Source organism: Natator depressus, chromosome 20 (assembly GCF_965152275.1).
Source record: "Natator depressus isolate rNatDep1 chromosome 20, rNatDep2.hap1, whole genome shotgun sequence".
Lineage (NCBI taxonomy): Eukaryota > Metazoa > Chordata > Testudines > Cheloniidae > Natator > Natator depressus.
In genome coordinates this window covers 15,461,984-15,477,534 of record NC_134253.1, presented here as the reverse complement: position 1 = coordinate 15,477,534, position 15,551 = coordinate 15,461,984, and the positions used below count along the sequence as shown (strand labels likewise).

Here is a 15,551-nt window from a genome sequence, read left to right as displayed (position 1 = left end):
AGGGGGGGGGAATCTCACCCACTCCATGAGGCTTGAACTCGGCGGGGTTCCCAGGTGATGGTGGTAGCTCAGGGTCCTGAGTGCTGGAGACACTATGACGTGATTGGAATAACAGAGACTTGGTGGGATAACTCACATGACTGGAGTACAGTCATGGATGGTTATAAACTGTTCAGGAAGGACAGGCAGGGCAGAAAAGGTGGGGGAGTAGCACTGTATGTAAGGGAGCAGTATGACTGCTCAGAGCTCCGGTACGAAACTGTGGTAAAACCTGAGTGTCTCTGGATTAAGTTTAGAAGTGTGTGCAACAAGAGTGATGTAGTGGTGGGAGTCTGCTATAGACCACCGGACCAGGGGGATGAGGTGGATGAGGCTTTCTTCCGGCAACTCACGGAAGCTACTAGATCGCATGCCCTGATTCTCATGGGTGACTTTAATCTTCCTGATATCTGCTGGGAGAGCAATACAGCGGTGCATAGACAATCCAGGAAGTTTTTGGAAAGCGTAGGGGACAATTTCCTGGCGCAAGTGCTAGGGGAGCCAACTAGGGGGGGCGCTTTTCTTGACCTGCTGCTCACAAACCGGGTAGAATTAGTGGGGGAAGCAAAAGTGGATGGGAATCTGGGAGGCAGTGACCATGAGTTGGTTGAGTTCAGGATCCTGACGCAGGGAAGAAAGGTAAGCAGCAGTATAAAACAGACCCTGGACTTCAGGAAAGCAGACTTCGACTCCCTCAGGGAACAGATGGCCAGGATCCCCTGGGGGACTAACATGAAGGGGAAGGGAGTCCAGGAGAGCTGGCTGTATTTCAAGGAATCCCTGTTGAGGTTACAGGGACAAACCATCCCGATGAGTCGAAAGAATAGTAAACATGGCAAGCGACCAGCTTGGCTTAATGGTGAAATCCTAGCGGATCTTAAACATAAAAAAGAAGCTTACAAGAAGTGGAAGGTTGGACATATGACCAGGGAAGAGTATAAAAATATTGCTCGGGCATGTAGGAAAGATATCAGGAGGGCCAAATCGCACCTGGAGCTGCAGCTAGCAAGAGATGTCAAGAGTAACAAGAAGGGTTTCTTCAGGTATGTTGGCAACAAGAAGAAAGCCAAGGAAAGTGTGGGCCCCTTACTGAATGAGGGAGGCAACCTAGTGACAGAGGATGTGGAAAAAGCTAATGTACTCAATGCTTTTTTTGCCTCTGTTTTCATTAACAAGATCAGCTCCCAGACTGCTGCGCTGGGCATCACAGAATGGGGAAGAGATGGCCAGCCCTCTGTGGAGATAGAGGTGGTTAGGGACTATTTAGAAAAGCTGGACGTGCACAAGTCCATGGGGCCGGACGAGTTACATCCGAGAGTGCTGAAGGAATTGGCGGCTGTGATTGCAGAGCCCTTGGCCATTATCTTTGAAAACTCGTGGCGAACGGGGGAAGTTCCGGATGACTGGAAAAAGGCTAATGTAGTGCCAATCTTTAAAAAAGGGAAGAAGGAGGATCCTGGGAACTACAGGCCAGTCAGCCTCACCTCAGTCCCTGGAAAAATCATGGAGCAGGTCCTCAAAGAATCAATCCTGAAGCACTTACATGAGAGGAAAGTGATCAGGAACAGTCAGCATGGATTCACCAAGGGAAGGTCATGCCTGACTAATCTAATCGCCTTTTATGATGAGATTACTGGTTCTGTGGATGAAGGGAAAGCAGTGGATGTATTGTTTCTTGACTTTAGCAAAGCTTTTGACACGGTCTCCCACAGTATTCTTGTCAGCAAGTTAAGGAAGTATGGGCTAGATGAATGCACTATAAGGTGGGTAGAAAGCTGGCTAGATTGTCGGGCTCAACGGGTAGTGATCAATGGCTCCGTGTCTAGTTGGCAGCCGGTGTCAAGTGGAGTGCCCCAGGGGTTGGTCCTGGGGCCGGTTTTGTTCAATATCTTCATAAATGATCTGGAGGATGGTGTGGATTGCACTCTCAGCAAATTTGCAGATGATACTAAACTGGGAGGAGTGGTAGATACGCTGGAGGGGAAGGATAGGATACAGAAGGACCTAGACAAATTGGAGGATTGGGCCAAAAGAAATCTGATGAGGTTCAATAAGGGTCCTGCACTTAGGATGGAAGAATCCAATGCACCGCTACAGACTAGGGACCGAATGGCTAGGCAGCAGTTCTGCGGAAAAGGACCTAGGGGTGACAGTGGACGAGAAGCTGGATATGAGTCAAGAGTGTGCCCTTGTTGCCAAGAAGGCCAATGGCATTTTGGGATGTATAAGTAGGGGCATAGCGAGCAGATCGAGGGATGTGATCGTTCCCCTCTATTCGACACTGGTGAGGCCTCATCTGGAGTACTGTGTCCAGTTTTGGGCCCCACACTACAAGAAGGATGTGGATAAATTGGAGAATCCAGCGAAGGGCAACAAAAATGATTAGGGGTCTAGAGCACATGACTTATGAAGAGAGGCTGAGGGAGCTGGGATTGTTTAGTCTGCAGAAGAGAAGAATGAGGGGGGATTTGATAGCTGCTTTCAACTACCTGAAAGGGGGTTCCAAAGAGGATGGCTCTAGACTGTTCTCAATGGTAGCAGATGACAGAACGAGGAGTAATGGTCTCAAGTTGCAATGGGGGAGGTTTAGATTGGATATTAGGAAAAACTTTTTCACTAAGAGGGTGGTGAAACACTGGAATGCGTTACCTAGGGAGGTGGTAGAATCTCCTTCCTTAGAGGTTTTTAAGGTCAGGCTTGACAAAGCCCTGGCTGGGATGATTTAACTGGGAATTGGTCCTGCTTTGAGCAGGGGGTTGGACTAGATGACCTTCTGGGGTCCCTTCCAACCCTGATATTCTATGATTCTATGATTCTATGATCAGTCAGGAGATGGAATCCCAGTGGAACTGATGCAGAGTTTGGGTCTATACATCAGAACCCTTACTTGGGCATAGGTAGGGGGGTTTGTAGAGAAAATACAGTGGTTCAAGGGAGAACACTAGATTTGTTTATGGGTAAACTGATGGATTTTCAAGGGTTTTCTTTAGGCTAGACAATAGGAGCTGATCGCTCTTGGGTATGGGTGGTGGTTTTTTCCAGGGAGCTCACAAGACAACTAGGCTGCTTCAGTATTTTAGGATAATAAAGATTTATTACTAGAACTGGTCTGATAATTGCTGAGCTAGGTGTGTGCAGGCGTAGGTTCATTAGCATCTGGAGCAGGGATTCCCATGATGCAGTGCGTCCCTGCTTTTCTGGTCCCAGAGTTGAGTGCGGTTCTCTGTTCCTCATTCTTCATGCTAATTCCTATCCCATCTTTCATGCAGATGAGGCTAGGGGAGTTGTCTCTGTTCTTCATTCTGTATGCAAATGGAGATGTCTTAATCTTGTCACCCTTCTCAGGAGGGGTCTAGGTGTGTCTCCCAACACCCTTCATTGTTCTCTGCAAGCCTTTTCTCTGATGGGTTTTGGTTCAAACAGAGACTGGTGGGGGCGGGGGGTGTCTTTCATGAGTCAGACAGGCTAGATACTGCGCCCTGGTTCCCCAAAAACACAGAGCTGACTGGTCTCAACAATAAGGATGGCAAGTGAAGTCTAGTCCAACTGGAGACCATTCATTCTTTGTTCTTTTTTCATTAGACTCAGGGAACTTTTGATGGGTTTGGATCTCTGATTGGACTAAGAGCACCATACAGCTGTGATTCGCTGGCCACGTCCCGTCAGTGGGTGGTTGACTGTATCAGCTGCCTTCTCTGTATACAAGGTGAGGAGACCATTAGCAGGTATAAGGAATTCTTCACCTTCTTTCACTGTTGTAATGTCCATTTGTCTGCCTATCTAGTTCTTTCTGTCCTGTCTGTTGTCGCTTAGATAACAGAATGGTGGGCATCTTGTAAATACCTCATTAGAAGAGAAGATTCTGATGTGTAAAGAGCCTAGCACACGTTTGGGAACTGTACAACTAATAAATGGTCTGCATACAGGTAGATAAGTGCTAAATTCCTTCGGGCTTGTCTACACAGGGACACTAAGGAAAGTTAATCCAAATGAACTAAAGGTGTCCATTTAAAGTGCATGAGGTAAATGGCATTAAACACATGTGTGGATGCTCGGATTCTGAATTAAAATGGGCCTTATTAATTGTAGTGAATTCCATGAATGAAACTAACCTGAATGAAGGCCACTTTAATTCTAAATAAGTGTGTCCCCATAGGTATTTAATGAAGTTTAACTAATGCATTTTGAAAATGAATGTGGATTAGCTTTCTTGAATATCTCCATGGAGACAAGCCCTTGGTACTAAACATTTTCATTCTCTTTCCCCTGCCACTGGCTGGATTGGAGGGGTTTCCTGGAATAATTCTGTAAACAAAAAGTTCTTCCAGCAGCCCTCTGTCATGAGCATTCAGAGCTATTGGAGTAAGTAGAGGCCATTTTTCCCCTCTGTGAAAGAGTAGGATATTCTTTTCACCTAATGGTTAGATGTTAAAGGATAGAACTTGGTTATCGTTTAAGGCCATTTCCAATGAGGGTGACCAGACAGCAAATGTGAAACCTCGGGACAGGGGGTGGGGGGGAAGAGGAGTCTATATAAGAAAAAGACCCCAAAATGGGGACTGTCCCTATAAAATCAGGACCCCTGGTCATCCTATTTCCAATTATTCTTAATCAGTCCTAAAAACAGTGTTGGTGATTCAGAAACAGAATAAAGGACTCCAACCTTTGAATGTACGACATAGTAATCCCAGCATTGTTTAGAAGTGACTGATGAGCCTGGGTTTCTTGCTGAAGTTTTTTGTCTATCCCCGTCTCTTTTACAAGGAGAGTTTGGGGGAGGGATTCACCTCTGAACTGGAACCTCTGATCTACCTGCATGAGTTGTACTTGAATAGGAGCTGAGATGTAAATAGTGAGAGCAGAGAGACTACTGAAACCAGACACCCACAGAAAGCTGCTCCAAGCTGAACACAGAGCTTGTTCAATCCTGGATCATTCACAATAACATACCACGACTGGTAACGTTCAGACATTTCAGGGTGTAATCCCGACTCCATTCCAGTCACCAGGAGTTTTGCCATTGACTTCAGTGGGGCCAAGATTTTACGCTATGCTGATGACAACATAGCACATGGATCCTCCCGTATGAAGAACCATGCAGTAGGGGTTCAGTTTCCTTCATCGTTACAGTACTTTTTCTCCTTTTCTCCACTCCAGGCCAGTCCATATACCTGGGCTCAGCAGAGGAGGAGCTGAGATGTCTCCGTGAAACACTAACAGCTCCAGACCCCGAGGCTCTGTTTCAGGCATCTTCCAAAATGGCCAGGGTAACTGACTCAAAAAGCTTGTGCGGATGTGCGAGTGACCGGGCACCGTTCATTTGACATTTGCTCTTTCATGATGCCTTTCCGTACTCGGAGCGAGCTGTGGGAGCGGGGCGTTGGTTGCTAGTAACCAGCAAGATGCTTTTCATAGATGTGTGCTCTGAATGCCACGTAAAAACCAGATTCCACAGAACGTTGCACACCCATGAAAATGCGCACGCGGATGCACACACATGTACCTATCCAGCAGGGCCGGCTCTTGCTTTTTCACTGATCCAGAGCGGTGAAGCACAAAAAAATCATGAAATAAAAGAGCCCCCATGCCGCCCCAAGATTGGCCGGAACACCGCCCCTTGCAATCTGCCGCCCCAAGCACGAGCTTCCTCGACGGGTGCCTGGAGCCGGCCCTGCCATCCAGGAGAAAAACTGTGTTAGTGGAACATCAAGCTGAGAAACCACCCAGGATTCATTCTGTCACCTTGTGGGTTTGCCTTCGCCGATATTTGTTTGCATGCCTCTCTTGACTGACTTCTATGTGCTGTAAAAAGATGCAGTGTATGTAAGAGACTACAAAGGGGAAACTTACCTCCTGCATATCCAGTACAATGTTGTGCTAACTATGCAACAGAGTCTTTGCCTCTAACCTGATATCATTAGTGTAGAAGACAAAAATGTAGTCTATAGACTAGAGAGAGAATTGTAATCCCAAATGGCGAGCTAGACAGGAGGCTAATTCACCATTTGCTGATGCAGGTATATATATTTTTTTCCGTTTTTAAAAGTGCTAGAGCCAAACATCATTGCGGTCTCTCCTGGTTTTGATTTGTTCCCAGGTTGTTAGTAAGTACTTTCCCTCCGAACAGGCCACTGAGTTTACTGAGGCCACATTGGGTGGTCTGCTGTCTGCTAGCCCCACCTGTGCCACGGCAGCTGGACTGTGGATGAAGATCATCCTGAAGGAGTGTGGAGATGCCATGCTGGACAAGGTAAAACTGGGAACTGGAGAGCTTTTCTGCCTAAACTCTAGGCTTTTTGATCTTTGCCCTCATGTGTAAGGAAGAAAAATCTTGCTGTTTCTCCCCCTCGGACATAGAGTCGATTCCATCTCTGTTCCTACCCTAAGATAGGCAATGGCCGAATCAACAGCAGTAGACCGAGATAATCCAAGGGAAAAGGAAGATGGTTGGTTATTTATTGGTCTAGCTTGTTGCCACAGTATTCAGCCAGGAAAGGCTTGAGAAAACAGACTCTGGGGAAAATACAAGAAGACAGAATGACTGGCACTTGGAGGCCTCCAGGTATTAGGAGGCCTATGGCTAAGGGCTACATGGATTAAAAAGAGCACTGAGCTATTGCCACCCTCTTGCCAGGTTTCTCAGCCTGGGCTCCAGCCCGAGCAGGAACAGCTCCACTTTTAGCCCCATCGTGCAAGCCCCACAGGCCCAGGTTGACCTGAGCTCTGAAACTCAGTGCTGTGGGATTTTTTTGCTGTGTAGACCTACCCTCCCTTTAAGAAGAGAAGGAGGGAGGGAGAAAACTCTAGTGTCTTTGGGATCCACTATTTATATGCCTTATTCTGGAGCCCAGTGCATTAGAGCTAGATGAAAGGAGCTCTCCACAAATCTTCTAACAAGGCTGGTGAAAGGCCTCAGGACAGGGAACCCTCGCAGCAGAACTGCCATGTTTGCACAGTGTTTTGAAGATGTGAAGGGCTAGGAATGAATATGAGAGGTAGTCCCCTGTTCACAGTCCCAGGCATTTACACACTGTCTTGAAAGCACTTGCATATTTTGTGCTTGTGGTTGTTGATGAGCTCTGCATTCTTCGAGGCAAATGGTCAGATTTGGCTGCTTAAATCACACCTGCAAAATCTGGGCAAGCAAAGCCGCCTTTTGTGCATGTGAACTGGTTTATGTAATGCATAGCTGGGCACCACCACATTCAATTACCTGGTATGTCTATGTGTGTGTCAGTGTTAATTTTTACAGCCGTGTGTGGGCAATTTGTGTGGGTTCAAGTTACGCAGACGTATTTGAACATTTGCTTCTTGAAGTGAGGCATTTCTAAAAAAGCAGCAAATGGCTAAAGAAAGGTTTTGATTCTGTAGACTGAATGGAGAGAAAGAAAAAGGGACATTTCTTTCTGGTTTTGTTCCTTCCAGGTGCCAGATATCCTGGCTATACTATATCGCCACATGCCTACTATCCAGGAGGGCAGCTTGAGGCAGTTCCTGGTGGAGGCAGTGTCCATTTTAGCTCACCATCACCAAGAGGCAGTGATCTCTAGCCTCCTCAGCAAAGGTCTGCCGATGGACAGGTATATACCGCTACCTATTGCATTCATCTTGGTAAAACATGGATCCCACAGCTTTACTAGGAGATGTAGGGCTTCATTTAAGCAGCAGACAGTTTGGGATCATTCCTAAGGGTTAATAGCCTGGCTCTTTCTGCAGGAAGGTCCAAGAACATGTTAAGGTGGGGTGCGGAGAGAAATTAAGTGTCATCCTGTTTCCATTCATTAATAGCTGCTTTGACATCCTAAAGACCTATTTTTACTGGTATAACTGGAGTGTATTGTTGGAAACATCTACCTTTCTAGACACCTGAATTGAGCTCACTCCGGAAATGAGCAGTGGCTGTTGGTTTCCTGGTAGCATGACAGCTTCAGGTGCAAATCCCTGGCTGATTGCAAAGACTAGGGCCAATATTATCATCAGACCTCTGCTTGGCATCAGTGAGGGTGTGGCCGCCAGAGCAGAATTGCCACCCTTGGTACTTAAAAGTGGACTGGAAGCAGATCCATCATTTCATTTAAAGATCCCTAACTGAGTTATCAGTGATCAGTGCTGGAATCTAAGATCATAAGAACGGCCATACTGGGTCAGACCAAAAGGCCATCTAGGCCAGTAGTCTGTCTTGCGACCGTGACCAGTGCCACATGCCCCAGAGGAAATGAACACAACAGGTCATTGTCAAGTGATCCATCCCCTGTTGCCCAGTCCCAGCTTCTGGCAAACAGAGGGTAGGGACACCATTTGTGAAGGGGACCTAGGATGGCCATGTTCTCATAGTTGTATGTCCATCGAGTAGGAATCTGGCTTTTCTTTCATCCACTTGCCTTCCAAACCCTAGCTCTTTGGGAGCCACATGCTCATGATTCCATATTGACTGGGAAGTGGAGCAAACAGGAAGTGAGGTTGGCGCTCTGTGTCCTGTCCTTCTGAAGTCTAGTATTAATGGTTAGGCTGCAAGAAGACTAGGTCACTTAACTTAGTTCTGTAACTGGAAACGCAATATTTAAACACGAGGAACGTTAAAGGAGGACAGGACTCCAAACTCTCTCATCATAGGCAAGGAGAACATTTGGTCTTTACTAAAATATGACGCGTTCAGTGTGAGCCACAAAAGTGTCCAGGGCTCACCTGTAACTTCTGTTAAACTGCAGTGACACCGCTGATCTGTGGAGATCTCTGGGGGGAGACCCCTTGCTTGCCACTCAAGTCCTACAAGCCCTAATAGAGAAGATAAAGACTCCAACAAGAACAGAAGGCAGCATCACCTCAGAGACAGAAATTGACAGGCATTTGGCAGCTGCTGAACCACTCTCAGTAAGTTAGATGACAGACATGTCTTTCAGGCTTTCCTGTGCCCTGTGACAATCCTGCTGATGGAAAGCGGGAAGTGTGGTATAATATTGGTGTGTGGGCACTTCTCCTCTGATGGACTGTTTCCCTGAGTCCGGCTCTGCTGTCTGTGGAACAAATACAGCAGTTTTAGATACGTTACTGATTTACTTAATACTATCTGGCCATTAGAAAGTCTTTGGAACAGGTTTCTTTGCAAATCTTCCTTTGGACTCACAGCATGCCTTGGGAGATCATTACACATTTGTACAGATGTGGGAAAGTGAGCCACGAGTTAAGCAAGCTGCTCGCTGTCATTCAAGTTACTGGCAGAAGGGAGAATTTAGTACAGCAGATATCAGAAGGGGAGACAGGGTGTGATGGCGTTGGGAAGAGATCTCCTTTTTTACCATGCTCTCCTTTCAGGCAACATGTGCCATCTTTGAGGTGGTGTCAGCCCTGCAGTCGAGCAAAGCTGTGCAGGAACTGCTCCCAGAGTTGTTTCCTGTTCTCCTGCAGCAGGTCAGCCATACCCTCGGACAAAAGCTGCCTTTGCCAACGAGAAGCAGCCCGAGCCAACTGCGAAGAGGGCTACAACTTACTGAGGGCAACCCTTGCCAGTAATTAGAAGGAAGGGAGAGAAACAAAGAGAATTCCAGTAGAGTTGTGTGACGCTCCCCAAGAGTTCCCAGGGTTACGAGGCACCTTACCATCACATGCCCTTCGAGTGAGGAAGTCTTGTCTGTGCCTGCTGTGGGTCAGTTCCCTGAAACTGTATATACCACTATGCCAGGTTAATGACAGGCACACACCAACCCCCGAGTCTTCTGACCATTCCGTAGAGTGTCCAGACCTTTATCCACTGAACTCCCACAGAATGATCAGGCCTGCTGTTCCCAATGGAACAGGACACACCAGTTTATTACTTCTACTTTAGACTCTACACTAGATACTTATACTCTGTACTGCAAAACTCACAGCACCTAGATATATTTCTAGTGAAAACAAGAACCGAGATTCTCAAAGAACAGAGATTCCAGTGACCGTGACTAAGAATGCAAGCAAAAAATGGTTACATTTCAAATGAAATCATATCCTGCTCCTAGAAACTAAACTTAACCAACAGGTTAACCTCCTGTCTAAAGATGTTTCTCACCCAAAGTTCTCAACCAAGCCTGATCGCGACCCCTCTTTCATGAAGCAAACTCGCGGTCCATCTACTTCCTAAGTGAAAGATGTCCCCCAAATAGACTAGAGCAAACCTTTGATGTGTACCCCAAAATTGGGTCCCCACCCCCTGTCTACTTCCTGCTACTTTTCTTTCTTTGAAGTTCTCACAGGCCTTCTCAACTGAATGTGAACCCTACATGCTTAATGTACATGTAAACAAAGAGATGGATAAACATTTCTTGCCTGAAAGAAAACCATTTTGTCACCTTTCCTGGTGACTAGTCCCGAGACACAGATCCTAAGAATGTAATTTTCAACGCATATCCATGACTCTTGACACAGCATCTGTACATGCGTTTCACAATGATATTGGTGACATGGGCTTTTATTTGAGACTCATGGGGCAATCTTTTAGTGAGCTAGAATGTACGTACCAGGCCCCTCGGCACCCACTCTGTGCCCCTCGCCAGTTAACACTAAGATTCCTGAGTCCTCAGTTGACTTCAGCTCTGGTAGCACATTCATGTACATTTCCCACCAATCTCACAACATTATTAGTTTCTCTTCTTGTTGTGTTTCTTTATTCACTGCCAACAAGGTGCTCAAATTACAGACTTCATGGTTTTATAATGTCTCTGAATTTTCCTAGGAAACCAGGATCTCAGCTCTGTTCACGGATGGGCAGCAGGTATCAAATAAACATAAGGAAGTACTACTTCACACAACACACGGTCAACCTGTGGAACTCATTGCCAAGGGGTGTTGTGAAGGCCAAAAGTATAACTGGGTTTAAAAAAAAAAAAAAAGAATGAGATAAGTTCATGGAGAACAGGTCCATCAATGGCTATTAGGCAAGATGGTCAGGGATGCAACCCCAAGCTCTGGGTGTCCCTAGGCCTCTGACCGCCAGAAACTGAGACTGGACAACAGGGATTGGATCATTTCATGATTGCCCTGTTCTGTTCATTCCTGCTGAAGAAGCTGGCATAGACCACTGTTGGAAGACAGTGTACTGGACTAGATGGACCATTGAACTGACCCAGTAAGGCTGATCTTATGTAGTGGCCACAGTGGGTCAGGTTTTCAAGATGGGTGCCTCAGTTTTGTCCACAAAACTTGAATTTGTTCAGATGGATGGGTACCTAGCTATGTGATTGCTGGCGCTGCAGACACGAGTATATATTCTGCTCATGCTGTTGGCCCATGTGCAGGCCCATTTTAGGTACCTATATGTGACGGGGTGGTAGGCTGTGCCCCGGCCTCTTCCATGGACACAGACTGCTCTGAGTCCCTCCAAAGTGTTCTAGGGATGCCTGCTCCTGAGATCCTGGTGGTAAGGGCTCTGATGACTGTTTGACCCCAATGGATGATCTTAAGTCACCTTTACACTTAACCTTTGTTTTCTTTCTCCTCCCTCTTGTCTATACTTTCGTGTCTAGGTTCCTCCAGCCCCTTTACCTATATTTCCTCTTTACCTGGCCCTTCAGGTTTTATTTCCACCCTTCTGGGCCTCCATACCTGCCTTGGTGTCCCTGTTAGAAAGGGATTCCAGTCCATGCCCAGTAGAAGGCAGTGGGACAATCCATCCACTACCCCTACATGTTTCTGCCTAAACTTCCCCTTAATTTTCAGAGTCACCTCTGCCATTGGGCAGAATTTATTGTCCCCATGGACCTGGTATTCAGTTTTGATCCTACCTCTGGGAAGTATCCAGTGGGGTTTCACTAACTCCTGCCTGATTAGCAAACAGGATGAAGCTGTGTCCATTAGTCCCTTTGGTGGCTCCTCCCTACCCAGACCGATATGGTAGGTACTTTCTTTTTTCTTCCCTGCCTGGGAGTCTTGTCCCAACCACAAAACTGGGCAAACCCACAGTCCATTTTCGGACAGTCTCTTTTTAGATGTCCTTCAGGTCCATGTCGGAAGCACACCGTAGGCCAAGCTCCCACTACAGTTCCTTGAGGCTCCTCCCTCTTCTTCTTGCTGCCCTTCCCAGCTGTAGGCACTCTGGTCCTTCTCAAATCTAGTCCCTTAAACCACTGACTCACTCTGGGAATGTCCGCCTCTGCAAATTCCTCTCACTTGAACTGTGGGGTCCAGATGAACTGGCTGGCGCCACCGAATCCATACTCGGGTATGCTCAGGGAGACTCTGAAGAAACTTCCAGAACCATGCAGTCCATGATCTCCCCCACAGTCTGAGTATCTGGCCTTACCAATGAGTGGCCCAATCTTTTAATTTCTGTCCAAATGCACAGAGGCATAATCCCTCAATCCATCTTTCAACTCTACATTTCTGGCAGTACTTTTCCGTGGACAGGCCCCACCTCATCCAGCATGGCTGCCTTAATCATGTCATAATCTCTTGCCTGCTCATCACTAAAAGCCCTATATGTGCTTCCCCAGTTAAATAGGGTGTCAGTTGAAGGGCCCACATTGTTCTGTCCCGAGGAGGTCTCACTGCTCTTCCTTGAAAGGTAACCAAAAACACATCGGGTTGTTCGCAGGTCCCATTTTACAGTCTGATCTCCTGTGCCTGGTTTCCATTTCCTGTCACGGGACTCACCAAACTTTGGAGGAGTTGTTGCCAGACCTGGGCTTGCTCCCGTATAAATTCCTGCCGACTCTTTTGCTGTTAAACCTACCGGGCAAGGAAAAGCTGTTTTTCTGCCTGCTGGGATTGTTGGAAGGTCTGTCGGGTCTTCTACACCAGTGGTCTCCAAACTAGGGTGCGCGGGATGATCCCGGGGGGTGCGTGGCAGCAGTAGCGCCGCCGGACTGCACTCCGCCATTTTTTTCCTTCGGCAGCAGCTCTGCACGTCCACGGCTGGTGCTCCCCTCTGGCGGCCCGCCTGCGGCAGGTCTTCCATCGGTGGCGCGTCTGTGGCAGGTCACCCTGGGGGTGCGTGAGCCAAAACGTTTGGAGACCACTGTTCTACACCAGCAGTTCTCAACCGGGCCGGTTTTAGGGGGTCTGCCAAGCAGGGTTGGCTTTAGACTAGCTGGGGCTCAGGGCAGAAAGCTGAAGCCTTGAGCCCAGCACCTGCACTAAAGCCCCAAGTCCCTGCACCCTGTGGGGTTAAAATCTGGAGCCAGGAGCCCCAAAATCTGATGCCTGGCAGGGCAGAGGCCTGGAACTGGGCCATGGAGTATTTCTAGCATGTTGAGGGTGGGGGGAGGCTCAGAAACGGAAAGGTTGAGAACCCCTGTTCTACACTTCTCTTTGCTGCTTCATCACCCATTTCAGTGTTCCCTCCATCACCTGGACTGCCAAACCTCTACACCGGCTTCTCCAACAGGCTCTCCATTTGCATAGATTACAGGGAAATCCCTGATGATCCCCCAGCTGTGACAGAGAGGGGTGTTGCACCCCCACATCTTCCACAAACACAGATTGTGTTGAGACTTTTTTGCTTGTAAACACTAACGTATAGTCTATTTAATCCCCCTACCAATACATAGCACCTTTATATTGTATCTCAACTTTCTAAACTCTTCTCCAAAAGTCAGGTGGGGGGTAAGGTGTTTCCACTCAGAGACCTCACTTTGTCAGGCTCTCCTAGCTTTTTGTCTTTCTGTTTCTCTTAGGGTGACCAGACAGCAAGTGTGAAAAATCAGGACGGGGGTGGGGCGGCGGGGGGGGGAGGGAATAGGCACGTGTATAAGATAAAGCCCCAAATATCGCTCCATCTGGTCACCCAAGTTTCTTTCTCTGTCTGTTCCCCTCAAAGGGCTCCTGCCCATGTCCTTTTATACAGTTTCCCTGTTAATGGAATGATTGGTTCCTTGACTCACTAGCCCCAATCTGACCTCGTAATCAGGTACACCTCTATCCAATTAGGACTTCTGTGAGGAACCGAATTAGTACAAATAGTGACCAGAGTGCTGACTCAAGTGCAAACCCTCAGCACTCTGTCACCTCATATCTGGAGATATGACCCCAAAATGTCCATTAGTGATCACCACACTCTATGCCCCCTGTTTCTGGGTCCTGATCATGTATCTTTTCCATATCACTGTACTCTGCTAGTGCCCATACTCCTTGCAGAAAGAGAAAAAGGACTGCAAAATTTTGTCCCTAGCAAAACTAGTCCTATGAGATGTATGAGACTGAAACTTACCTCCCAGCATCAAGTCCTTCCAGGGACACTGGTGTCCAGGACGTTGCCAATGGATGAACTGCCGATTGAACAGCAGACCTGAGAAGTAACTGGAGCTTCCTGACTCTCTGTTCAAGCTGCACCTTCCTCCTGATTGCTGCAGTTCTGTGCCTCTCTTTCCCCAGGCTTTCTATCAAAGCATTAGAATCTGTGCTTTTCAAGGGTGGGAATGAGAGACTGGTGAGAGCGCTCAGGAAGCAGAGGACTTGGACTCTTGTGGAAAACCCCAAGACTCACCATGAGGGAGTGTGTCTGCTGGTGAGGTAAGAGATCTAGGAGGCATCATTTTATCCTTGGGAATCAGTAGCCAATAGAGTGGCTGAGAGGGAACCTCCCGTTTATAGCTTTGTGGGCGGTGGGTGCGGGGGTGTCCTGGGTGGAAACACACAGCTCCCACTCCGAGCTATCAGAGCTGTATGCTCAGAGCAGCTGAGTTTTTGAAGTGTGCAATCTAGCCCATGAGCGGTTTCTTTTGTCTTCCAGTCTTCTGCTAAGATCTGGACTCATAACACCTGAGATCATACAGAGTCTCCTCCCCTGGGTGAATTCCCCCTCAGAAAACCACCGAGTCACCAGCACAGCTTTCCTTGCCCAGGTAAGACACAGGGCTCTGAAGAGCAGTTTCACCATTAGACTCTTGTCTGCCTTTCTTTCGGGAGTTGTACAGTTCAGTTCATAGGAGTAATTGTCATTTTAGACAGTAGAATAGCTCCTCCTTTATATGGAAACCTCACCAGGAACTTCACGATACCTTTCTGAGTCCTTCTCTCTCTGTGGTTTTTATTACCATCATTGCCTATACTAGCTACACAACCACAGGTGCTGGCTGAGAGAGATACGGACAGAGTTTGGATGAGTGGACCTCTTCTGCCAAGTCCTAGTGCTGATCCTAACCAACAGCTCCTGATTTTGGTTTAGCTCAGCACATCTTCTGAATGAACCGAGCGTCCTAATACTACCAACCAAGCAACCTACAACTACATTAATGTCTATCTTAGGTTCTCATTACTCTAGTATCTGAGGACCTCCAAACTCTTTAATGTCTGTATCCCCACCACACTCCTGCGAGGTAGGGAAGCACTATGTTTCCTATTTTACAGGCAGGGAACTGATGCACAGAAGGGCTAAGTGACTTGCCCAAGGTCACACAGGAAGTCTTTGAGGGAGCAGGAAATGGAACCTGGGTCTCCTAAGTCCTAGGCTAGTGTGGGGATACCTGCTGGAGCATCCTCCCTTTCCACAGTCTTCCTCCAACATCTGCATCATATTTCCCACTTATGCTAAGCAACTATCTTCG

At 47.4% G+C, this 15,551-nt stretch overlaps 1 protein-coding gene across 1 annotated transcript; it reads left to right on the top strand.

Moving 5' to 3' along the window:
* The first annotated feature begins 6,171 nt into the window (after positions 1 to 6,171).
* On the top strand, positions 6,172 to 12,199 carry LOC141975296 (maestro heat-like repeat-containing protein family member 2B). Its single transcript, XM_074935595.1, has 4 exons — positions 6,172 to 6,289; positions 7,465 to 7,619; positions 8,748 to 8,882; positions 12,196 to 12,199. The coding sequence occupies exons 1-4, from the start codon at positions 6,245 to 6,247 to the stop codon at positions 12,197 to 12,199; spliced, it is 339 nt and encodes a 112-aa protein (XP_074791696.1). The 5' UTR covers positions 6,172 to 6,244.
* The last annotated feature ends 3,352 nt before the right edge of the window (positions 12,200 to 15,551 follow it).